The sequence below is a fragment of the Ornithorhynchus anatinus genome, chromosome 18 (assembly GCF_004115215.2).
Source record: "Ornithorhynchus anatinus isolate Pmale09 chromosome 18, mOrnAna1.pri.v4, whole genome shotgun sequence".
Taxonomy (NCBI): domain Eukaryota; kingdom Metazoa; phylum Chordata; class Mammalia; order Monotremata; family Ornithorhynchidae; genus Ornithorhynchus; species Ornithorhynchus anatinus.
Window position 1 is genome coordinate 29,545,094 of NC_041745.1, and position 23,781 is coordinate 29,568,874.

Consider the following 23,781-nt stretch of genomic DNA (forward strand, 5'->3'; position numbering starts at 1 on the left):
CTTATTTATTAAGCTCTTACTGTGTGCAGAGCACTGTACTAAGTACTTGGAAAGTAAAGTGGGGATGAAGACTGTGAGCCCTATGTGTGACAGGGTCTGTGTCCAATTTGATTTGCTTGTATCCACCCCAGTGCTTAGTACAGTGCATGGCACATAGTAAGCACTTAACAAATACCATAATTATTAAGTATTATTAAGTATTCCAAGTATTAAGTATTCCAACCAGAGGCCTGCAGGTTGGAGTGGGTGGGCAGTCAGTGGGGGAGGGTCGGGGTGGGTGGGCAGTCTTTGGGTGCTGGTTGGAGCAGGTGGGCAGTCTGAGGGTGAGGGTTGGGTGGGAGGGTAAAAGGTGGACAGTCAATGGGTGAATGTTGGGTGTGAGTACTGTGTGTGATGAGTGGACAGTCAGGTGTGGGTATAATGGGTGGACAGTGTGCAGGCGCAGCTGAGGTACAGGGTGGCTAGTCTGGTGTGTGTTTTGGAACCGGTGTTCAGTCAGCCGGAGGGGAGTGTGAGGGGTCATCATCCAAAGATGGGCTAGGGTCCTTCCAGTTTCCTGGCTTTTCGGAGGCAATCACCACCCCAGACCAGCAGCAAGCTGCATTGTGCAGTGATGAATATTTAATTTCACATTTCCACAGGGATAAATTTGTTCCAAACCAAAACGTAGAGCCACTTCCCTTCCTACGTTGTTTCTGTCCAGGGCACAAATGACCTTCAAACCGAGTAAAGTCTTGCGATTTCCCACTTGTTCTGCGACTGCTTGCATCCAGCCTCCTGCCAGGCCTGGGGCCTAGTGGGCTCCTCTTGTTAACCCTTCCCTCCCTGGAAGAGTGATCCTCTGCTCCTGAGAACAGCAGAGCTCCAAGCTACTAGGAGGCAGTGTAGGGATAGGGAAAAGGGGTCGAGGGATGGCGACCTAGCAGGCAGACCCCTTTCCTCCCAGCCTTTATTTCTGCTTCCAGCTTGCAGCGCCCCTGCCCCTTTGGGCTCTCAAATAAGGGTGTGGAGCCCAACAAGGACAGGGGAGCTGAGAGAAGGGAACCTAGGTGGAAATGTCATTCCCAAGTCCTGGAAGTAATTATTATGATGCTGCCCTCTCCCCCCTCGCCCCCCACCTTCCTCAGCAGGATCCCAGGAGAGGAGCTGCACCCATACTTCCCCAATTCCAAATGGGCTCAGTTATGTCCCCCGATCTGGGGACAGGGGAGGACTCCTCCCTGGGGCTCCTTCTTTCCAGAGCCAAGTGACTTCACTGAGCATTCTGGGGTGCAGGAGTCTGATATCACCACCTTTACATAGGTGTGAAAGGGGCATTCCATTGTTTATTGCTCTTTGCACAGATTTCTGTCAGCAGGGTAACTTTTTTCCGTCTTCCAAAGATCACTGTCCAGATATCAGACCGGTTGTGGCACTCTGCTCTGACTTCCCTTCCCAGATTTGGCACTCAGTTATTCTGGGAATCCGATTTAATAGTGACTTCTGTAAGGTCACAGAGCGATTAGTAGTGAGCTTAGTGGATGCCTCCACATCTAGGCTGGGCCAATTGATCCATCAATCATTAGTATTTATTGAGTGCTTCCTGTGCATAGAGCACTGTATTAAGCATTGGGGAAAGTACATATAAAAGTGTTGGTAGACATGTTCCCTGCCTACAAGGAGCTAACAGTCTGGAGTGACCCAAATTACTTCCCTTTTGAGGTAAGAAGATAAAAGAAACCAGCCATTCAGAATTGTGTGGTTTAGTTGCATGGTCGGTTGAAACAGTGGGGCGAGGGTCAGGGTGGCGATTTGTGATGGACAGGACCTCTGGCACCCTGAAAGCTGGGGGCACGGGAGCACCTCAGCTTTATCCTGAACAGCCACCCGGCCCCTCCCTTGGCTAGTGGAAAAACCAACAGGGAAAGGGGTCTCGGGGTCACGCTAATGGCTTCCAGTAGACGTTGACTGGAGCTAACTGGTTCTGAATTTAATCTCCCGGGGAGGGGGAAATTAATTGTTGAAATGGGGGTGGGGAGAGCGGAGGAATCCCCTCCCCGTCCCGGGGGGGGGGGTCAACCCACAGGGTCAAGGGTGTGTCAGGCTGGCTGCAGGGTCCAGTCGGTGTGGGCACGGTGGGAAAAGGCTATTACCACTTCTCTCCAGTACCTGTTTGCTAGAAATCCTAGCGTGTGACTTCTCTGCATATGGAGCAGGCGCAGCCCTCTACAGCTGGATTGGGTGCGTATTTGTCCCAGAGTGCACTAGGGCCTGTGTCCACCCCCACCGGGCTCACTGTGGCCCAAGAGGTGCGGCCTTACCTTGATAGGGGAGGACAGGCCGGGGTCCAGGTCGGAGCAATCTACTCTTTGTCCATTCCTACTTCCTCACCGGCCGTAGCAGCCTCCAGTGCTGCCAGGGCTTCCGCCACGGCCACATCATCCTCCTCCTCTCCCATCCCCGCTCGCTCCCACTGGCCTCTGCCCGCCCGGCTGGGCCCCTCTGTGCTTAGTGAGACCATCACGACCTCGGCCTCAACAACTTCCCCTGGTGAGTTTTGCCTCCCGCTCCTGGCGCTGGGCCGACCAGAGAAGTGATCCCCAACCATGGGGAGGGTCGCCGGCCCCGACGCGAGGCGGGGCCAGTCGAAGGAGCCCTCGGGCCGGCCATCAGCTGAGAGCGAGGCGCCAGGGGGGTCCGCGGCTGGGAGTGGCCCGGCGTCATGGCCTGAAACGTCCTCTCCCCTGGTTTGGGATGTGCCCGGCTGGGGGCTTTGGGCACCGCTGAGGACTCGGGGCCCACTGTACCCTTCCAAGTTCGCTCCGGGCTGACCCTGGCCCACCGTGGGGCTGTCCCTGTTTGTAGGGGAGCCGGCGGGGCTGTGACTGGGGTCCCCCCCGGGGAGTCCGCCCAGGCAAAGGCCGATGCCATTAGTGGCCTCCTCAGTCCAGTCCTCGGTGCCGGTGGCCTCTTCTGGGGCAGCAGGCACCCAGGACAACTGCACCTCTCCCGGTGGGGAGGGCTCTTCCTCCTGGATGTCAGTGCTCGCCGGCTCCTCGATATAGAGCTGGCTTTTGTGTCCTTGGGTTCCTCCGGACTGCGGGGCCTTGGGGTTTGGCACGATGCACTCTGCGGGACCCCGGCTGGTCAGCTCGGCCACGTAGGCGGGCGATGGCGCTTGCACCGGGTCCAGCAGGTAACTGCAAGGATACAAAGGTGGTAACCACTTGACCACTGACCAGTTCCATCCTGCCTCTCCCCAGCCCCTATCCAGCCCCCAGAGTTGGATCTTAATTGAGCCTCTCCCCTGTGGCCGGGCAAGGCTCCGGGCAAAGCTCTGTCTGAGCAGCGCTGACCCAGGGGGTTTTCTTGCTGGGATTTTTCTGGAGGAATTGGGACCTGTTTGCACTGGGTTTGAAAGATTCTCATTGTCCTTCTGTGCATCCCCTGTGCCCCACCTCCCCATCTTTGACACCGGTCGGAGTGCCCCAGGCCTAGGGAGGAGTGGCAGGGAGGCTCTGAATTGCTTTGCTGTAACTCCCCCAGGGAGTGTCTAACCCAGTGTCCTGGCTCTCCTATTTGCTGAACCCTTGGAAGTGACATCAATTGCATTCTCTTGCTCCTGCACTGAGCGCACATGTTTGGAAAACTTGTTAGCTGGGGTGTCAGCACTGGCCAGTCTGCTTGGAAACTTAAATTTGGTCCAAACTAGCCACCTGTCCCCCCAGGACAAATACCCATATGTGTGTATATAGGTGCACATAGACACACACTTGTACACAAAAATGTGTCCCTAGACCCAGGGATGCACAGATCCATTTAAAGACAAATGTGCATTCAGACATCCCCACACAGGCCCAGACCCACAGAGCTTGGGCTTCAGAGTCAGAAGATGTGAGTTCTAATCCTGCCTCTGCCACTTGTCTGCTGTGGGACCTTGGGCAAGCCACTTCACTTCTCTTTACCTCAGTTATCTCATCTGGAAAATGAGGATTAAGACTATGAGCCCCACATGGACAACCTGATTAACTCGAATCTACCACCCCAGTGCTTAAAACAGTGCTTGGCACATAGTATGTGCTTAACAAATACCATAATTATTATTTACTTATTACACAGCTGCATGCACAGACATACACACAGATACAGGCACAGACAAATGCAGATGCGTGCAGACATAGGCACTTGCACACAAAGAGTTCAATGCCACCAGCTGGGAATACTTGCTGTCGTCACCCTCTGGGCCTTGCCAGTGGGGCTGACTGGGTTGTAGGACAGGAGGAGGAAGGAGGGCCTTTGGGGCAGGGGAGAGGGGTGAACTGCAGAGGCAGTCTGTGTGGGGGCTGGGCCCTCTGGTTGTGGATGAAGCTTGGGCATGCAGTGTCACATGCCTAGTGGCAGCATTGGCTGCCCAGAGCTGCTGTCCCGATAGCTGATGGAGCCAGAAGGAGAACTCTGTCCACTTTTCCCTCAGTGCTCTTCCTAGGCCAAGCTCTGACATACACATTCGCTCCAGCAACTTCTGCTCATCTCCGAATGTCCTGACTTGAATGGACAGAGGGGTCAGTTGGGCAAATGGTCTCAGGGATTGATGGCTGGGTCTCGGGCTTCGGTTCAGTGAACAACATTTCTGTCTGCACCATCCCCCAACGGCCCCTGACCGGACTGAAAATTCTTTGCGGGGTGGAGAGCATGGCTGTCAACTCTCTTGCATGGTACTCTCTCAAGTGCTTTGGACAATGCTCTGGACACAGTAGGTGACCTAATGAATACCACTGGTTGATTGTTACTTTACCTTTGTATTAATTTGCAGCACCTGCACCCCATCTGGATGATTCTTGCTTAACATCTGGAAGAGAAAGGGCAAAGGTGAGGGTCAGCTCTGGGGCAGCTCAGGGTTCGGGGAAACGAAGACGCCAGCTTCCTCCTGGAGAGGAATTATCTTGTGAAATGTGTGGATCGCCACGGGGCCGGGGCGGGGGGGTGGGGGGGGGTTCCCGGAATGCTGCTTCGTAGTTTCCCTGCCCAGGAAGCAGGCTGGGTCCCTATGCCAAGTGTCCTGGCTCTTTCACGCAGTGATCTTGATTCTGATGAGTCCCTTGTTTCAGTTCAGGTCTCTGGTCTCAACTGATGGGACCTCCCTCATTGTCCCTAGCAATGGAGTTGTGAGCTCGTGTGGGCCCTGGACCCGGCTCCCCCAAAACTAGAAATCCACATAAACACCCACCTCCACTGCTAGGGACAATCAGGGAGCTCCCATCCACCGAGATCAGAGACCTGATCTTCTTGACTCCTGACCCTTGATACCAGTATAGAATGCTAGAATTGTGGCACGGTGCACACGTGTCCCTCTCTGAGAAGGGCTGCCAGACTTTTGGGGGTTCTGCCTGCCACTCAAAGCTCAAGATGGGTTTCAGGTTATGCGGCGGCAATGTGGGGATGTTAGATTAAGTAATGATTGCGGTTATGTAAGTGCTTATTCCGTGCAAAATGCTATTAAACATTGAGATAGTAGACCCAAGATATTCAGGTTGGACACAGTCCCTGTTCCACATAGCGTTCACAGTCTAAGGCAAAGGGAGAATAGGTTTTGAATCCCCATTTTACAGATGAAAAAGCTGAGTCCCAGAGAAGTTAAGTGATTTGCCCAAGATCACCCAGAAAGCAAGTGGCAGAGCTGGGATTAGAACCCATGTCCCCTGGCCCCGCCAAGCCCGTGCTCTTTCCAGGAGGCCACACTACTTTCCACAGAAGGCCCCTTGGCCTTTCCTAGGTGGTTTCTAATTGGTTTCTTGATCTCTGGTCCCTGACAGGAGCTGGGCCTGTGTCTCTCCCTTAGGTGCTGTCCTGTTAGCTGGCTGCTGCTAACTCCCAGCAGGCCCAGAGAATGGGGGGCCCCCTAAGTGCCCTCAGATTCTATGTCCCAGCTTGGCTGGGTTTGGGGGTGGCCCAGCCTTAAGCCCCAGGTTGTAGTCAACTGGCCCAAAGTCAGCAGTGGCTGGTGCAGAGGCCTTCTGGATGCTATGTGTGCTGAAGCCTCTCAACCCTAAATCTGGGCTGAGAGAACACGGGGTGTCACTCAGGAGTCCCTGCACCTCTTATAGCATGCCCCGAGTCCTAAAGATCTCCATCTCTCCGCTTCCAGGATGGGCAAAATTGGGGCACCCTGCCTAGAGAACCCCACTCCTGTACCCCTTGGACATCATCACCACCTTGTTTTTCAGCCTAGTGCTCCTCTGAAAGCAAGGGGATCATTTGGAATCTCGACAGCCACTGCCCTCACCCCTGAGATTGGCTACAGGGTCTCCCCTCCCCCTGGTTTCCGGTTCCCTGGGGCTTCCCAGCTCAGAACACAATCAGACACCTCAGTTACAGACCTGGGTGGGTTTCAGTAGACCACTTGCAAGGACCAGTCTTGTATTAAACTGGTAACAAATAGAACAGAATTCTGATTCAAAACACTTTTCCCTTCATCTAACACTTTCCCTCTTTCTACAGGCCCTTTCTACTTTCATGAATCCTGCCCCTGTGTCCTAGAGCACACGTTCTTCTGGTCCTTCCTCCCTTTATTCAGGGTGACCCACGTTATCATTATTATTATCGTTATTGTGATATTTGTTAAGCATTTACCATGTGCCAAACACTGCATACTAAGTAGTGCAGTAGATACAAGATAATCAGGTCACAAACAATACCAGTCCCACATGGGCCTGACCATCTAAGTAGGAGAGAGGACAAGTATTGGGGAAACGGAAACATAGAGAAGTTAAGTGATTTGCGCAAGGTGACCTAGCAGGAAAGTGGCAGAGCTGGGATTAGAACTCGGGTCCTCTGACTTCCTGGCCCAAGATCTTTCCAGTAGGTCAAACGACTTTCCCTGTGAGGTGAGGGAGAGCCGACTTAGCAGATTTTATAAGCAGAAACACAGTCCTGGCAGACGTGGGCAGATGGAGAGGCCCCGGTGTCTTTTGGGCCGAGCAGAGAAGGAGGATAGATTCTGTACCTGTTGGGGAGGGTTTCCATCGGGATCCTCTTAAAGGCTCTGCTTTCCGCCCGTGTTCATCCTGCAAGCAAATGGCCAGAAATCATTTGCATCCCTAGAGCTGCACCCCCGTCTGGGCACAGACTCCCAGAGAAGGAGTAACCCACCGTCGGCTGGCGGGGACCTCCCTCCAACACGCCCACCGGGCCCACCCTTCCCTGCCCATCGTTTGGGGCAGATTGGCCCTCCCACCGTTCCCCTGGGAGCCTCCTGGTCTCTCTGGGAGATGGAAGTGGATTCCTTTGGGGAGCAAGGGTGAGGCGGCAGGGCAGAGAGGCGGGCAGCGAGCCCACGGTACCCCGGCAAGGAAAGCCCTGACCCTGGAGCTCGGTCAAGCGGTGCCGGGAAATGTTCCCATGACTCGTGGTCAGAGCAGGACATGAGGAGGTCGTTTGCTAGAGTGAAGGTGGTTCGGGGCTTGTCCCCAGCAAAGCCGGAGAAGGTGTCGCAGCTCTGTGCAAAAGCCCCGTTTTCCCCGTGAAATTGTTCACAAGAGCCTTTTGGCTTTTGTCTCTACGGTGACCTCTGCCAGGCAGCTGTCCGGTGGCTCCGTGCCCCTCCTCGGCGGGAGCGTATGGTAGACCTAGTAGATAGAGCACGGGCCTGGGAGTCAGAGGGACTTGGGTTCTAATCCAGCTCTGCCACTTTTCTGCTATGTGACCTTGGGCAAATCACTTCAATTTTTTATGCCTCAGTTATACCTCATCTGTAAAATGGGGATTAAGACGGTGAGTTCTACGTGGGACGGGGACTCTGACCCGATTATCTCGTATCTCCCCCAGCACTTAGTACAGTGCCTGGCTCATAGTAAGTGTTTTACAAATGCCACTATTATTATTATTTTTAGACAAAGTCTGCCCCACCCTCAGCCGTTTGCTCACCGGAGAGACCTCGGTGCCAGGAGACATCAGTCAGCTTAGGGAAGAGCCTAGGAGTACACTGCTTAGCCTTAGGGCCCTCCACCGGGCACCTGAGCCCACATCGGGCCTGGCCGATGCCCCGGGAAGCCTGCCAGCCCTCCCGGGGGCCGAGCCGGGCCGAATGAGCCAAGTCTTGACCTCCCTCGTCAGAGGGTAAGAGTCCGTCCCCTGTTGGCTCTGGACCCACGTGTGCTCTAAACCTGCCCCACCGTTGACAGTCCCAATTCCTGGAAGTTGGGACCGGTGGGTCAGGCGGCTACTCTTCACCCTGGCATTCATGGCGCTGACAACCTGGCAAGCAGAGTCCCGCCCCACAGATTCCAGTCAGCACAACCATCCCTGCAACTTCTCTTCTCCCTCCGGGGTCCCAAGACCTACATCCGGTCAGGGGAAGCTGATTACCTTCCACCAGGGTTTAGGGGTGTGTGGGAGAGGCAGCTGTAATCATCTCACATTATTCCCTCTAGACCGTAAGCTTGTTGTGGGTAAGGAATGTGTCTAACAACTCTATTATTTTGTACTCTCCCAGGCCCTTAGTACAGTGCTCTGCACACCGTAGATGCTCAATAAATACGATCGATCTTGCAGTCTGTGGTATTCTTGGAAAACTTACTGTGTGCAGAGCACTGGACTGAGGGCTTGGGAGAGTCAAATAGGGAAAGTAGACACAATCCCTGCCATCCAGAGATTACAGTTCAGGAGACAGACAATAAAACAAATTACAGGAAGGGGAAGTAACGGAGCACAAAAACATATGCACACAGGAGAGTGGCTCTTCATGTTGAATTAGCTGTTTCGACCACCTTTGCCTCTTTATTTGGGTTTTGGTTGGGTTTTCTCTATGGGAGGCTGGGACTGATCTCTAGGCTAGCAGACAGCTGGGGCTATCAGTCCTGTTCCTGCCATTGCCTGGCCTGCACCCTGTTGTCCTCTGGACCTGGCCCTGGTAGTGAGGATTCTGTAGCCCCCAGCACCACCCACAATAAAACATCGGAAATAACTGAACCAGGATGTTCTGACCCAAGTTAGCACTCCCCAAGGACTGGAGTTTTCATGTATTTTTCCACCCAGCATGCTGGAGCTTGATTTGCATGGAGAGAGCCCGTTGCCTAGGTAAGTTTTCATTTTCCTCTCCCGCTGGCTGGGATGGTGGTGAAGGGCAGAGCCTAGCTCCTTCTCTGAGCAGAGAGCCATGGCTTTGGGGAGGGGCAGGGCCACGTCACCGGGGATTTACTAACCAGAAGCCACGAGGCTGAGTGGAAAAAGCACAGGCCGGGAGTTAGAGGACCTGAGTCCTACTCTTGGCTCTGATGCTTGCCTGCTGTGTGACTTTGGGCAAGTCACTTCTCTGTGCTTGTTTCCTCATCTGTAAAATGGGGATTCATTTACTAGTTTCTCCTTCCCACTGAGACTCAGAGCCCTGTGAGAGATGAGGGCTGTCTCTTTTTTTTATGGTATTTGTTGAACACATTATGTTGGTATTTGTTAAGCGCTTACTATGTGCCGAGCACTGTTCTAAGCGCTGGGGTAGACATAAGGGAATCAGGTTGTCCCACGTGGGGCTCACAGTCTTAATCCCCATTTTACAGATGAGGGAACTGAGGCACAGAGAAGTTAAGTGACTTGCCCACAGTCACACAGCCGACAAGTAGCAGAGCTGGGATTTGAACTCATGAGCCCTGACTCCAAAGCCCGTGCTCTTTCCACTGAGCCATGCTATTATGCATCAAACACTGTTCTAAGCAATGGTGTCGATGCAAGTCTTTGGCACCCGCTCTTGACCCCACTTCCCCCTCCAGTTATCGTCCTATCTCCCTACTACCCTTCCTTTCCAAAATCCTAGAACGAGTCGTCTACAATCGATGCCTAGAATTCCTTAACTCCCATTCTCTCCTAGACCCCCTCCAATCTGGCTTCCGTCCCCTCCACTCTACCGAGACTGCTCTCTCTAAGGTCACCCATGACCTCCTTCTTGCCAAATCCAATGGCTCCTACTCCATTCTGATCCTCCTTGACCTCTCTGCTGCCTTTGACACTGTCGACCATCCCCTCCTCCTCCATACCTTATCTCACCTTGGCTTCACGGACTCTGTCCTCTCCTGGTTCTCCTCTTACCTCTCTGGCCGATCATTCTCGGTCTCCTACGCTGGAGCCTCCTCCCCCTCCCATCCTTTAACTGTTGGAGTTCCTCAAGGGTCAGTTCTTGGCCCTCTTCTGTTCTCCATTTACACTCACTCCCTCGGTGAACTCATCCGCTCTCACGGCTTTGACTACCATCTCTACGCAGATGACACGCAGATCTACATCTCCGCCCCTGTCCTCTCCCCCTCCCTTCAGGCTCGCATCTCCTCCTGCCTCCGGGACGTCTCCACCTGGATGTCGGCCCGCCACCTAAAACTCAACATGAGCAAGACTGAGCTCCTCATCTTCCCTCCCGAGCCCGGTCCGCTCCCAGACTTCTCCATCACCGTGGATGGCACGACCATCCTTCCCGTCCCGCAGGCCCGCAATCTCGGTGTCATCCTTGACTCGTCCCTCTCGTTCACCCCACACATCCTATCCGTTACCAAGACCTGCCGGTTTCACCTCTACAATATCGCCAAGATCCGCCCTTTCCTCTCCACCCAAACGGCTACCTTACTATTACGGGCTCTCGTTATATCCCGGCTAGACTACCGTGTCAGCCTTCTCTCTGACCTCCCTTCCTCCTCTCTCACCCCGCTCCGGTCTATTCTTCACTCCGCTGCCCGGCTCATCTTCCTGCAGAAACGATCTGGGCGTGTCACTCCCCTTCTTAAACAACTCCAGTAGTTGCCTATCGACCTCCGCTCCAAACAAAAACTCCTCACTCTAGGCTTCAAGGCTCTCCATCACCTTGCCCCTTCCTACCTCTCCTCCCTTCTCTCTTTCTACCGCCCACCCCGCACGCTCCGCTCCTCTGCCGCCCACCTCCTCACCGTCCCTCGGTCTCGCCTACCCTGCCGTCGACCCCTGGGTCACGTCCTCCCGCGGTCCTGGAACGCCCTCCCTCCTCACCTCCGCCAAACTGATTCTCTTTCCCTCTTCAAAACCTTACTTAAAAATCACCTCCTCCAAGAGGCCTTCCCAGACTGAGCTCCTCTTCCCCCTCTACTCCCTCTGCCATCCCCCCTTTACCTCTCCGCAGCTAAAGCCTCATTTTCCCCTTTTCCCTCTGCTCCTCCACCTCTCCCTTCCCATCCCCACAGCACCGTACTCATCCGCTCAACTGTATATATTTTCGTTACCCTATTTATTTTGTTAATGAATTGTACATCGCCTTGATTCTATTTAGTTGCCATTGTTTTTACGAGATGTTCTTCCCCTTGACGCTGTTTAGTGCCATTGTTCTTGTCTGTCCGTCTCCCCCGATTAGACTGTAAGCCCGTCAAAGGGCAGGGACTGTCTCTATCTGTTGCCGATTTGTTCATCCCAAGCGCTTAGTACAGTGCTCTGCACATAGTAAGCGCTCAATAAATACTATTGAATGAATGAAAGTCAGTCAGGTTGGACACTATCCCTGTCCTGCATAGGGCTTACAATCTAAGTAGGTGGGAGTAGGAATGAATCCCTATTTTACAGTTGAGGACACTGAGGCATTGAAGTTGTGACCAAGGTCACCCAGATCCTCTGACTCCCGGGCCCATGCTCTTTCCACTAGGCCATGCTGCTTCTCCTATATCTACTGTATCCTATACCCATGTCTGCACTTAGAACAGTGTTTGGCACGGAGTAAATCCTTTAACAAGTACACAGTGATTATGAGACACCCAGCAGAGGTCAGTGGTGAAATGATGGGAGGAAGGATGGCTTTCGTGCCGAGCGGCTCTCTCCAGGGAAAGGTTCTGTCCATCCCTTTAGCTTGACCCTCATGGTGTTCAGAGTCAAACCTGCTAGTAGCCGGCCACCCATCTCCCCTTGCCCTCTCCTTTCAGCCCAATCCTGGAAGTCCTGGAAGTGTGGATGAAGTTTTTCCATTTCGACTTGGGGCCCAGCTCCAGTGGCAGTTTCCCCAAGACCCATCAAGCAGAGGCTGGTTGGACTCGGGCCTCAGGCCAGGCCCGTGCTGGAGGCGAGGGAAACTCAGTGAGGGGGACTCAGACTGCTCATGCTCGCTGAATCCAGGACCCTCCAGATCCAGAGAGAGAGAGAGAGACCGTGAGAGAGCAAGAGAGAGAATGTGTGTGTGTGTATATGGGTGTCTGTCTGGCCTAGCCCCCCTCAGCCTGGCTTCTCTGGCTGGTCCCCACTCTGGGGGTAGGGGGATGGGGGAGAGAAAAAGAGAGAGAGAAACAAAGAAAGTGAGAAAGTATATGTGTGTGTCTGGCCTAACCTCCTTGAACCTGGCCTCTCCTGCCAGTCCCGGCTCCAGGGAAGAGCTAACTGGGGTCCGGCCCCTGGCTATGGGCACGGAAATGCCCCCGTCTCCCGAGGTCCCTCTCTCCCTCACTGTTGAGGTGGCAGGGGAGGCTGGGGCAGTCACTCCGTGGAGGTTGGATTGAACCCATGTTCTCCCGGAATCCCTTTCCCACTTAAGAGGAAACACCATGGCCTAGCGGAAAGAGCACGGGCCTGGGAGTCAGAGGACCTGGATTCTAATCCTGGACTCTGAAGAGGCCCTTCCTGTCAGTGTTGTCCTCGTGGCTGAACCAGGATCTCCACCTCCCGGGGCCTCTACCCAGCTGAAAGTTTTCTTGCCTTGGCAGTAGTGGCTCTCTACTCAGCATGGCCTAGTGGAAAGACACCGGGCCTGGGAGTCAGAGGAGCTGGGTTCTAATTTTGGCTTTGCCACTCATCTGCTGTGTGACCTTGGGCAAGACACTCAGTTTCTCTTTGCTTCACTTACCTCATCTGTAAAATGAAGATTGAGACTGTGAGCCTCACGTGGAATAGGACTGTGTTCAACCCGATTTGCCTGTATCCATCCCAGCACTTAGTACAGTGCCTGGCACATAGTAAGTGCTTAATAAATACCACAATTATTATTATTATTATTACTCCCACACAGCAGACCCTCAGACCCTGGTTAATCACCAGGCTGGTAATGGGACCCAGGACTGGGAAGTCTCATTCAAAGGGAGAATCAGGCTTGTATTGTACTCTCTTAAGTGCTTAGTACAGTGCTTTGCACATAGTAAGTGCTCAATAAATACTATTGATTGATTCATTTAAATTCTGTGTCCTGAGATACCCAGGAGCTCAGCAGCCGGTGCCAAGCAGGGCACCAGGTCTCACCTTCTTGGGAAAGGATAGTATAGTTCCTTAGGGACCTTTCAGGCTATCGTGTGCAGAGCACTGTATTAAATGTATGGAAGAGTACAGTAGAGTTAGTAGACATGATCCCTGTCTTCTAGAAGCTTAAAATCTACCCGGGGAGACAGACACAAAAATAAATGACAGGTAGGAAGAAGCAACATGGCTGAAAGAATAGGAACAGTAAACAGACAGAGTTCCTCAGCCACCCAAGGAGGTGGTGGAAGTGGTTGGCTGTAGGCAGGCCAGGGAAGGGCAGGGGTCCCTATGGTAAGCGCTGCTCCCCCCATGAGCTGGCACGATACACCTCTGAGCTGGACTCTGGGCAGGCATGAGAAGTCTCTCTGCTGGGCTTTGCCCTTCCCATGCACTGAAGGAAAAGATTCACCTCCTCTCCTTCCCCTCCTCCTGCTGCCCTGGACCAGTCACGTTTGGAGTGGTGGTGGCCCAGGTGACAACAGCAGGCACAGGGGTCAATAGCAAGGACGGGTAACAACAACAGGCATAGAGCTTTGTCACTCTGGCACCCACCCCCCAATGAACCAGGAATGTTTGCCCTTTCTCATTCTTTCTCTCTCACTCTCCACCCATTTTCTTTCCTCCCACACCCTTTTCTTTCCTCCTCTCCTCTCTCCACCCTCTGTTTGCATTCTAGGACTGGCTCTTGGCCCACCAACTTTTCCAAGGTGACTCTTCCTCACAAAAAAGGTTGCAGCCCTCTGGCCTAGCACACAGCAAGCGCAAACACTTAACCTAAAACTCAGTGACGACTACAGTCCGGCTTCCTGATTCTCACTGGACCCACAGCAGACCTCGACACTGCACCACTATAACCCCAAGTAGGTATGGGAGGGAGGGAGGTGAAGGTGCTCTGGAGAACTGGAATTGACTGACTGATTGAGTAGCTTTGGAATTATTTGGTCCTGAATCCTGTCCAGCTCTAAGACTGAATCAATCAATCATATTTATTGAGCACTTGCAGTGTCCAGAGCACTGTACTAGGCACTTGGGAGAGTACAATATACCAGAGTTGGTAGACACATTCCCTGTCCACAGTGTGCTTACCTTCTAGAGGAATCAATCAATCTGTGGTATTTACTGAGTGCTTACTGTGTGCACAAGCAGCGAGAAGCAGCGTGGCTCAGCGGAAAGAGCACGGGCTTTGGAGTCACAGGTCACGAATTCGAATCCCAGCTCTGCCACTTGTCAGCTGTGTGACTGTGGGCAAGTCACTTAACTTCTCTGTGCCTCAGTTACCTCATCTGTAAAATGGGGATGAAGACTGTGAGCCTCACGTGGGACAACCTGATTCCCCTGTGTCTACCCCAGCTATTAGAACAGTGCTCATCACATAGTAAGCGCTTAACAAATACCAACACAAGCACTGTACTGAGCTCATTGGAGTGTATGATACAAAGTCCTGTGGGACTCTTGTTCTCATGAGCAGCAGGACATTCGGATTCAGGCTGCAGTTCTCAGCAGCCCCTCTCTCGTCTCCAGCCCTCTCCATGATGGGTGGGTAATAATAATATTATGGTACTTCTTTGGCACTTACTATGTGCCAAGGCCCCGGCCCCAACACCCCACCTGTTTCCTCTTCTGCCCACTCCCGGGGTTAGTGCCACCTTACCCACCCCAGCTTCCGGCTAAATGACATGCTCAATCAGTCGCATTTATTGAGCGCTGTGTGCGGAGGAGTGTACTGAGCTCTTGGGAGAGTACGATTCAGCAGAGTTGGTGGACACGTTTCCTGCCCACAACGAGCTTGTCCGGAGGGCCAACACTCCCTCCCGTTTCCAAGTTTATTGCGCAGGGCCCCCCATGCAATTGACATCCCATCCCCAGGAGTAATAACAGCCGGGTTTTGAACGCTTGATTTGTGTTAGAGGACTCCTCCCACCCCCAAGCTCGACTTCTCCCGAAAATGTTCAGGCCACGTTTCCCCATTCCTCAAGAACTTCCAGTGGTTCCCTATCCACCTCTACATCAAACAGAAACTCCTCACCCTGGGCTTTAAAGAGCTCAATCTGTTTGTCCCCTCCTACCTCACCTCAACACTCTGCTATTCCAACCCAGCCCGCACACTTTGCTCCTCCTCTGCCGCTCACCTCCTCACCGTTCCCCATTCTCGCCTATCCCGCCCGCCGTCGACCCCTGGCCCACGTCCTTCCGCTGCCCTGGAATGCCCTCCCTTCTCACCTCCCCCAAACTAACTCTCTTCCCCTCTTCAAAGCCCTAGTGAGAACTCACCTCCTCCAAGAGGCCATCCCAGACTGAGCTTCCCCTTTTCCCTCTGCTCCCTCTCTGCTCCCCCTCCACCCTCTGCTCCCTCCCCCTTCCCCTCCTTCACCTCCCCTCAGTTAAGCCCCCTTTCCCTCTATTCCTCCCACTCTCCCTTCCCCTCCCTTCAGCACTGTGCTCATTTGTATATATTTGTATTACCCTATTTATTTTGTTAATGAGGTGTACATCCCCTTGATTCTATTTATCCTGATTATGTTGTCTTGTTTTTATCCATCTGTCTCCTCCGATTAGACTGTAAGCCCGTCAATGGGCAGGGATTGTCTCTATCTGTTGCCGAATTGTCCACTCCAAGTGCTTGGTACAGTGCTCTGCACATAGTAAGTGCTCAATAATTGAATGAATGAATGAATGAATGAATGAAAGCATCATTCTAAGAGCTGGAATGGAATCAAATTAATCAGGTGGAAAACAGTCCCTGAACCACATGCGGCTCACACTCTTATCCACATTTTTACAGATGAGATAACTGAGGCACAGAGAAGTTAGGTGACTTGCACCTAACACAGCACACAGCAGACACATGGCAGAGCTGGGAGGAGAACCCAGGTCCTTCTGACTTCAGGCCTGTGCTCTATCCACTCCGCCACACTGCTACAGGGAGCCTCTGATTCAATGACAGATCCTCATGCCTTTTCCTGCTCCGAGTTGGCATTTTGTAGGATTACCGCCAGAAATCTCATTAAGAGACCCTAAACCTGCCCCAGCTTGTATTGGGGGACTGAGCCCGCTCAGAGGGGACCTCTGTCTGCACAGGAAAATGTAGGCAGCCAGGCCCAGGGAGGAAGTCGGGGATAGGGGGAGGGTGACCCTGGCTATGACAGATTGTGGTGCCCCAAACAGCCGGGTGGCGGCCCGGGCAGCCAAGGCAGACGGACGTGGTTCCAGGGGCTGAGACCCAGCCAGCACGTGCACCCCGACACACGCCAACCGCCCAAGACCGAGCTTTTTGGGGGGGCTCGGGGAGGAGAAGCCATGACAATATCTGAGTGATTCATAAAATGCTAGATTGGCAGGAGAGGTAGGGGAAAAGTTTCCTTTTCTTGGAAGCAGCTGGCCAGGGTGAGCGTGATTTAGCAATAATTGCAGCAAGAACTCCATGAAACCAGGAAGTTTGTTCAGGTTCCTAAGGCTCCGGCCTTCCGGCTGATGTGGAGGGAGCTGGAACCGTGGCGGGGAAGGGCAGGGCTGGTGATATGACCCCAGAGAGGGAGGCTCGCTGCTCTCTGTCCTTCCTTCTCTCTGCTCCCTCTCCCCCTCTTCCTCAGCTCTTTTCTTCTCTGGTCTCCTCTACAACTTCTATGCACCTTCTCTGTCTCCCTTCCCTCTCCTTCAGTTTTCCTCTCTCCCTCCCTGCGGACAATATGGCTTCTGTGCCTCAGTTCCAAGGAGGGTTTCCATGCTGTTGAAAACTGGATTCTCCCCTCTACACAACCATGAGAGGCAGGGCTTTGGAGGAAGGAGTCAGTGCGGTTACAATCCCCTGGTATCTGAGCTACAAATCCTAGAATGCCTGGCTCCTAGACTGGACATACACTGGGCATACTTCAGCCTGGGGAGGCAAGGGTAGTCTATATCAAAGCATATATATTTGGAATTGGTGCCCGGTTGGCCAAACACCCTATGCAGGGCAGTTCTCTTTCTGGGAATTGGGTCTATTTTTCTAAAATTGTTCTGAAAGAAATCCAAGATGAAACACGGAGAAGCGGTGTGGCCTAGTGAGAAGCAGTGTGGCCTAGAGGGCTGAGAGTCAGAAGGACCTGGGTTCTAATCCCAGCTTTGACATTTGTCTGCTATGTGACCTGGGGCAAGATACTTCACTTCTCTGCGCCTCAGTTCCCTCATCTGTAGAATGGGGACTAAGACTGTGAGCCCATGTGGAACAGGGACTGTATCCAACCTGATAAGCTTGTATCTACCCCAGCGCTTAGTATAATGCCTGGTATATAGTAAATGCTTAACAAATGCCATAAAAAAACTCCAAAAAAACAAAAACTAAGGAAACACAAAAAAAATGCTCACTAATCTGAGTAGAAAGGGCCCCAGAACTACCGGCAGTGTTTCTTCCTCATGGGGCTGGGATTTGATTAGTGACCCTGAGCCAGATCAGTCACCCCCCTGGGTTTGGAGGGTGAGTGGGACCATTCCGTCCACTGCTCGTGCCTGCAGTGGACAGGGCTCCCTGTGGGCTGGACACTTCACCCCTCTAATGCTAACTTCTAACTTTAACCTTGATCTTGTCCATTTTGTGGCTGGACCTCTCTCCCATGTCCTACCTCTGGCCTGAAACTCCCTCCCTCTTCATATGCGAGAGACATTTACTCTCGCCTCACCTTCAAATCATTATTGAAGGCACATTTCCTCCAAGAGACCTTCTCTAAGCCTTCTTTTCCTTTTCTCCCACTCCTTTCTGCATCTCCCTGACTTGCTCCCTTTATTCATCCCCCTACCCAGTCCCACTACATACATATCCATAAGTTATCCATAATTTATTTATATTAATGCCTGTCTCCCCTTTTAGACTGTAATCTCACTGTGGGCAGGAAATGTGTCGGTTATATTGTTATATTGCACTCTCCCAAGCGCTTAGTACAGCACTCTACACACAGTAAGCGCTCAATAAATACAAATGACTTACTGACTGATTGCCCGAGCGTGCCCCAGGGCTCTGTCCCCTTCAAGTCTGGGGCACAGAGGCTGGCTGTGCACCATGCTCAGTGCTTCTGATCTTTATGTGAGATCAAGCCCTAGACGCCAGGAAGAAAGCTCTTGGGAAAGACCAGGTCTGGAAACACTGCTCATGTCTTCTCGAACCAATGCTCCTGCCCAGAAAGTAGCACTCAGGAATTTGGGAGAGATCACGTCTGGCCCTGGGAAGCAGAGGAGATTATTGACTTGCTGGAATGATTTCTGAAACATGGCACGCTAAATGTTCTGCTACCGTTCTCCAGCTACATATAATTTGCTAGTCGCAACCTTGCTCCTCCTTTACAATCGTGTGCTTCCCTATAATCGTGCGATTCCTTCTGCCTTTAAGTCATCTGTGGGGCCCCACCAGAACCTCAACTTTGACACATCCAGAACACAGCTGCTCATCTTCCCTCCCAAATCCTCTCCTCTGCCTCCCTTCCCATCACAAATGGTAGCACCTCCATCCCTCAAGTCCGTGACCTTGGCATTTCCTTTTACTCTTTTCTTTCTTTCAAACCCCAAAGACAGTCTGTTGCCAATTCTTGTCTGGTTTTCTCCACACTGCCATGATCCACCACTTCCTCTCCATCCAAATGGCCACCACACTGCTCCAAACACTCAAGTATTGCAACTGTCCCCTCACTGATTCCTTTCTCTCTCCAGACCATACTTCCTTTTTTTTTTTTCTAAAAAGTCATTCTATGCACATCTCCCCACAACTCAACTTGGCTTCAGGGCACTCAAACAACTCTGTTCCCCTTATCCTCTCTTCTCCCACAACATCCCAGCTCACACTCTTCATTCCTCTCATGCCAACCTACTCACCTAACCTACTCTGCCTTCATCTTATCTCCTTTTTTAATGGTATTTGTTAAGCACTTACTACATGTCAAGCACTGCTCTAACACTGGGATATTATCATCAAATGCCGTCGAATCATTTCCAATTCATGGCGACTCTATGGATATATTTTCTCCAGAACGTACTATCTTCTGTTATAATCCATAACCTCGCTAACGGCTCTTCGGTTATTGTTATGGTAAATGGCTCAGTGATCAGTCCAGAGGGAAAAGGTGCATCTGTGGGGAGTCTGGTGGCACTTTGGAAAGCGTATGAAACTGGGCTGGGATAATCCATCCATCCATCATCGTCATCATCAGTGGTATTTATTAAGCTCTTACTCTGTGCAAGGCACTATATTAGGCACTTGGGAGTACAACAGAGTAAGTAGAGACAATACCTGCCCTCAAGGAGCATGCAACCTAGCAGGAGTTTACAATCTAGAAGTTTACAAATTGCCTGAATGAAACTTTGACTTCACACTTCATTGGTTCAACTCCTTTCCATTTCCTCCTTCCCTTCTCCATCCTCCTCTTCCTCTTCATTGTCGAATTGTACTTTCCAAGTACTTAGTCCAGCGCTCTGCAAGCAGTAAGCACTCAATAAATACGAGTGAATGAAGGAATTGTGAAGCACTGACTAAAGAGAGGTATATATAGCTACTGAGTGGCACCGTGACTACTCCCTATATGGCATGGGATTGGATGATTGCTTATGGGATTCTTTGCCTCACAGTTCATGGGGTGCGGGGTCCTACCCCACCTAACATCAGTGGCTTTGCACACCCCAAGAAATTCTAGAGGGGCTGCTAAGCCAGGAGGCAGAAAGCTCCCTTGGAAAAACCCAGAGGCTTTACTCACAGCTGTTGTCCACTGGGAGGTTGAGCATCAAGTGAAGTTTACACAAATGCCTCACAGTTTAAGTAGGAGGGAGGCAGGTATTTAGTCCTCATTTGACAGCTGAAGAAACTGAGGCACAAAGAAGTGACGTGATTAACTTCTCTGTGTGTCGGTTTCCTCCTGTATAAAATGGGGACTAAATACCTGCCTCCTTCCTACTTCATTCAATCGTATTTCATTCAATTGTATTTTTTGAGTGCTTACTGTATGCAGAGCACTGTACTAAGCGCTTGGAAAGTATAACTGTGAGTCCTATGTGGGACATAGATTATGTCCAACTTGATTAACCTGTACAGACTTCAGTGCCTAGTGCCGTGCCTGAAAGCCCTTAACAAATACCAAAATCATCATCATCACCACCATCACGATCTTATTGGGCCCCTCAGCATCACGGAGGCAGCAGTGACTGACTCATGGCCACTGGGTGATGCACAGAGCCATGCCATTTTGTGGGGGAGGGGCTGAGGGGCTGAGGCAACCTATTTAATCTCCCATCTAAGAGCAAAATCTGCAGTGCTGGCCCTGGCCCAGACAGTCCTGGTAGTCCCACCAGCCCTGCGATGGGTGGGTTGATGTCCCTTCCCACCCTCCGGGGGCTTCCCGAGCATTTCCCACCAGTGTGGAACTAAGACCTCCCCCTCCTCCACCTGCTTGAGCTCCCGCCCCATTACCCCTGATTTTCCCATCCCAGGTAAACCCCAGTTTTGAGGATCTGGACTCATCTAAGGAGCGGAAGGGGGGATCATCGGTCATGGGGTGCAGGAAGGGAGGCCATCTGTGAATGAACACTGAATTATTATTATTATTATTGTGCTATCGAGTCATTTCCGATTCATACTGACTCCATGGATATATTTTCTCCAGAACATCCTGTCCTCTGCCATAGTCCACAACCTAATGGTTCTTCTGTTATTGTTTTTATGGTCTCTGTCCATCTAGCTGCCGGTCTACCTCTTCCACGTTTTCCCTGGACTTTTCTAACACTAGTGTCTTCTCTGGAGAATTAGTCACTGAAATGAATTAATAATAATAATATTGATGATGGTATTTGTTAAGAGTTTCCTATGTGCCAAGCACTGTTCTAAGCACTAGGGTAGATACAAGGTAATAAGGGTGTACCATGTGGGGGCTCATAATCTTAACCGCCAGTTTCCAGATGCAGTCACCGAGGCACGGAGAAGTTAAGCAGATCGCCCAAGGTCACACAGCAGATAAGGGCGGAGGTGGGATTAGAACTCACATCCCCTGACTCCCAGGCCCGGGGTTTTGCCACTAAGCCACGCTATTTCTCCAGCATGACTTAAAGAGCACAGGCTTAGGATTCAGAGGTCAAAGGTTCTGATCCTGGCTCCGCCACCTGTCAGCTGTGTGACCTCAGGCAAGTCACTTAACTTCTCGGTGCCTCGGTCACCTCATCTGTAAAATGGGGATTAAGACTGCGAGCCTCACATGGGACAGCTTGATTACCCTGTATCTACCCCAGCGCTCAGAACAGTGCTCGGCACAAAGTAAGCACTTAAAAAATACCAACATTATTATTAAGGTATTATGGTATCGATGCCTGTCTACTTGTTTTGTTTTCTTTTCATTCATTAGTATTTGAGCGCTTACTATGTGCAGAGCACTGTACTAAGCACTTGGAATGTACAAATCGGTAACAGATACAGTCCCTGCCCTTTGCTGTCTCTCCCTTTCTAGACAGTGAGCCCGATGTTGGGTAGGGATTACCTCTGTTGCAGAATTGCACTTTCCAAACGCTTAGTACAGTGCTCTGCACACAGTAAGTGCTCACTAAATACGACTGAATGAATGAATGGGGAGGGAAATGGAGAAAGCAGGGGTCAGATCTCGGAAATCCTGCCCCCACCCCCAACCCAGCCCGGCCAAGGTCCTCCCGGTCAATATTTAACCAGCCAGCACTCTGGGATACTTGGCGAGCTTCTCCGGCATGTGCGGCCCTCCCCATCTCCCCCACCCCCATCTTCCTGGCCAAAATCAATCCTGGAAGGCTCCCGGTGACGGCGCCCCCGAGGGCTCCCCCCCCCCCCCCCGGGAGCCGGGGGTCCTGGGTTCGAGGATCCTGCGTCCGGGGGAACTTGTGCGGCTCGGGGCTGGCCAGCCACGTGGCCGAGCACGTTGAGAAGCAGCGTGGCTCAGTGGAAAGAGCCCAGGCTTGGGAGTCAGAGGTCATGGGTTCTAATCCCCACTCCGCCGCTTGTCAGCTGTGTGACTGGGGGCAAGTCACGTCCCTTCTCTGGGCCTCAGTTACCTCATCCGGAAAATGGGGATTAAGACCGTGAGCCCCAGGTGGGACAACCTGATCGCCTTGTATCCCCGCCCCCCCAGCGCTTAAAACAGTGCTTCGCACATAATAAGCGGTTAACAAATGCCGAGGCACCTGGTTAGTTTTACCTCCTTCTCCCCAGGAAGCCGGGAGCTTCTGCAGCCGAGAGGGGGCGAGGGGATGATTCGGGGCCAAACGCAGGTGAGGTCAACGGGCCCATCCTCCCCAGTCCAGCCTAGTCCGGGCTGCCCCGAGCCCCCGCAGCCCAGCCCACCGCCGTCCACCCCGCTCCGGCCCGGTCCGGTCCGGTCCCGTCCAGCTTATCCCAGCCCGGTTCAGCCCAGTCCCGTCCGGTCCAGCCAGAGCCCGGTCCTTATTCGGTCCAGCCCAGCCCCGTCCGGTTCGGTTGAGCGTACCCCAGTCCGGTTAGGTCCTGTCCAGCCAGTCCGGCCCCGGTTCGGTCCAGCTTACCCCTGCACGGTTCAGTCCGATTCAGGCCAGTCCTTCCCAGTCCAGTCGGGTCCCGGTTCGGTCCAGCCCAGCCCCGTCCGGTTCGGTCCAGCGTACCCCAGTCCCGATTCAGCCCTGTCCCGTCTTGTCCAGTCGGGTTCGGTCCGGTCCAGCCAGATGGTCCCGGTTCGGCCCAGCCCGGTCCAGTGTACCCCAGTCCGGCTCAGTCCGGTCCTGTCCGTCCAGTCCCGTCCGGTCCGGTCCGGCCCAGCCCGGGCGGGGCATTTAGCGGCGCTCTTCCTACCTGGAGGCCGGCAGCGGGTCCGGAGACGCGGGTCCGGTGGGCCGGACCGGGCTCCCGCGGCGACGGCTCATGCCTCCGTTGGCCGTTTGCACCGCAAGGCGAAAAATGCCCGAGGTCCCGGCCGGTCGGAGGGTTTCGCACGACCTGCCCGAGAGGCGCTGCCCCGGTGCCATTGGGCGACCTGGCTGTCATGTGACGGCCGGGGACCAGAAAACCCCTCAAAGTTGGCATTGCACTCTGGAATAATAATGTGGGTATTTGTTAAGCTTTTACTATGTGCCGAAAACTGTTCTGAGCGCTGGGGTAGACCCAGGGGAATCAGGTTGTCCCATGTGGGCCTCACAGTCTTAATCCCCATTTTACAGATGAGGTAACTGAGACACCGAGAAGTGAAGCGACTTGCCCAAAGTCACGCAGCTGACAAGTGGCCGAGCCGAGATTCGAACCCATGACCTCGGACTCCAAAGCCCGGGCTCTTTCCACTGAGCCACGCTGCTTAATAATAATAATAATGTTGGTATTTGTTAAGTGCTTACGATGTGCCGAGCACTGTTCTAAGCGCTGGGGTAGATACAGCGTAATCAGGTTGTCCCACGTGAGGCTCACAGTTAATCCCCGTTTTACAGATGAGGTAACTGAGGCACCGAGAAGTTAAGCGACTTACCCAAAGTCACACAGCTGATGAATCGAGCTCTTAGTCCTTCATTCATTCGCTTGTATTTAGTGAGGATTTACTGTGTGCAGAGTACTGTACTAAGCGCTTGGGAGAGTGACGGTCACTCTTTATGACCATAGTGTAC

General features: G+C 52.7%; 1 protein-coding gene across 2 annotated transcripts; it reads right to left on the reverse strand.

Moving 5' to 3' along the window:
- Nucleotides 1-599: 599 nt before the first annotated feature.
- On the reverse strand, nucleotides 600-23,128 carry C18H4orf19 (chromosome 18 C4orf19 homolog). Of its 2 annotated transcripts, none has more exons than XM_029082999.2 (4): nucleotides 22,982-23,128; nucleotides 6,983-7,043; nucleotides 4,775-4,828; nucleotides 600-3,179 (listed from the first exon to the last, which is right to left on the reverse strand). In XM_029082999.2, the coding sequence occupies exons 3-4, from the start codon at nucleotides 4,804-4,806 to the stop codon at nucleotides 2,342-2,344; spliced, it is 870 nt and encodes a 289-aa protein (XP_028938832.1). In that variant the 5' UTR covers nucleotides 4,807-4,828; nucleotides 6,983-7,043; nucleotides 22,982-23,128; the 3' UTR covers nucleotides 600-2,341. The 2 variants fall into 2 exon arrangements, with proteins under 2 accessions (XP_028938832.1, XP_028938833.1); XM_029083000.1 differs by lacking the exon at nucleotides 22,982-23,128 and adding an exon at nucleotides 14,278-14,319.
- Between the last annotated feature and the right edge of the window lie 653 nt (nucleotides 23,129-23,781).

Bases quoted from the DNA above. Each gene is read 5' to 3' on its own strand.
- C18H4orf19 (XM_029082999.2), bottom strand. From the start codon at position 4,806: ATGGGGTGCAGGTGCTGCAAATTAATACAAAG. The intron at 3,180-4,774 runs GTAAAGTAACAA...GTATCCTTGCAG, and splicing joins TGCTGCAAATTAATACAAAG to TTACCTGCTGGACCCGGTGC.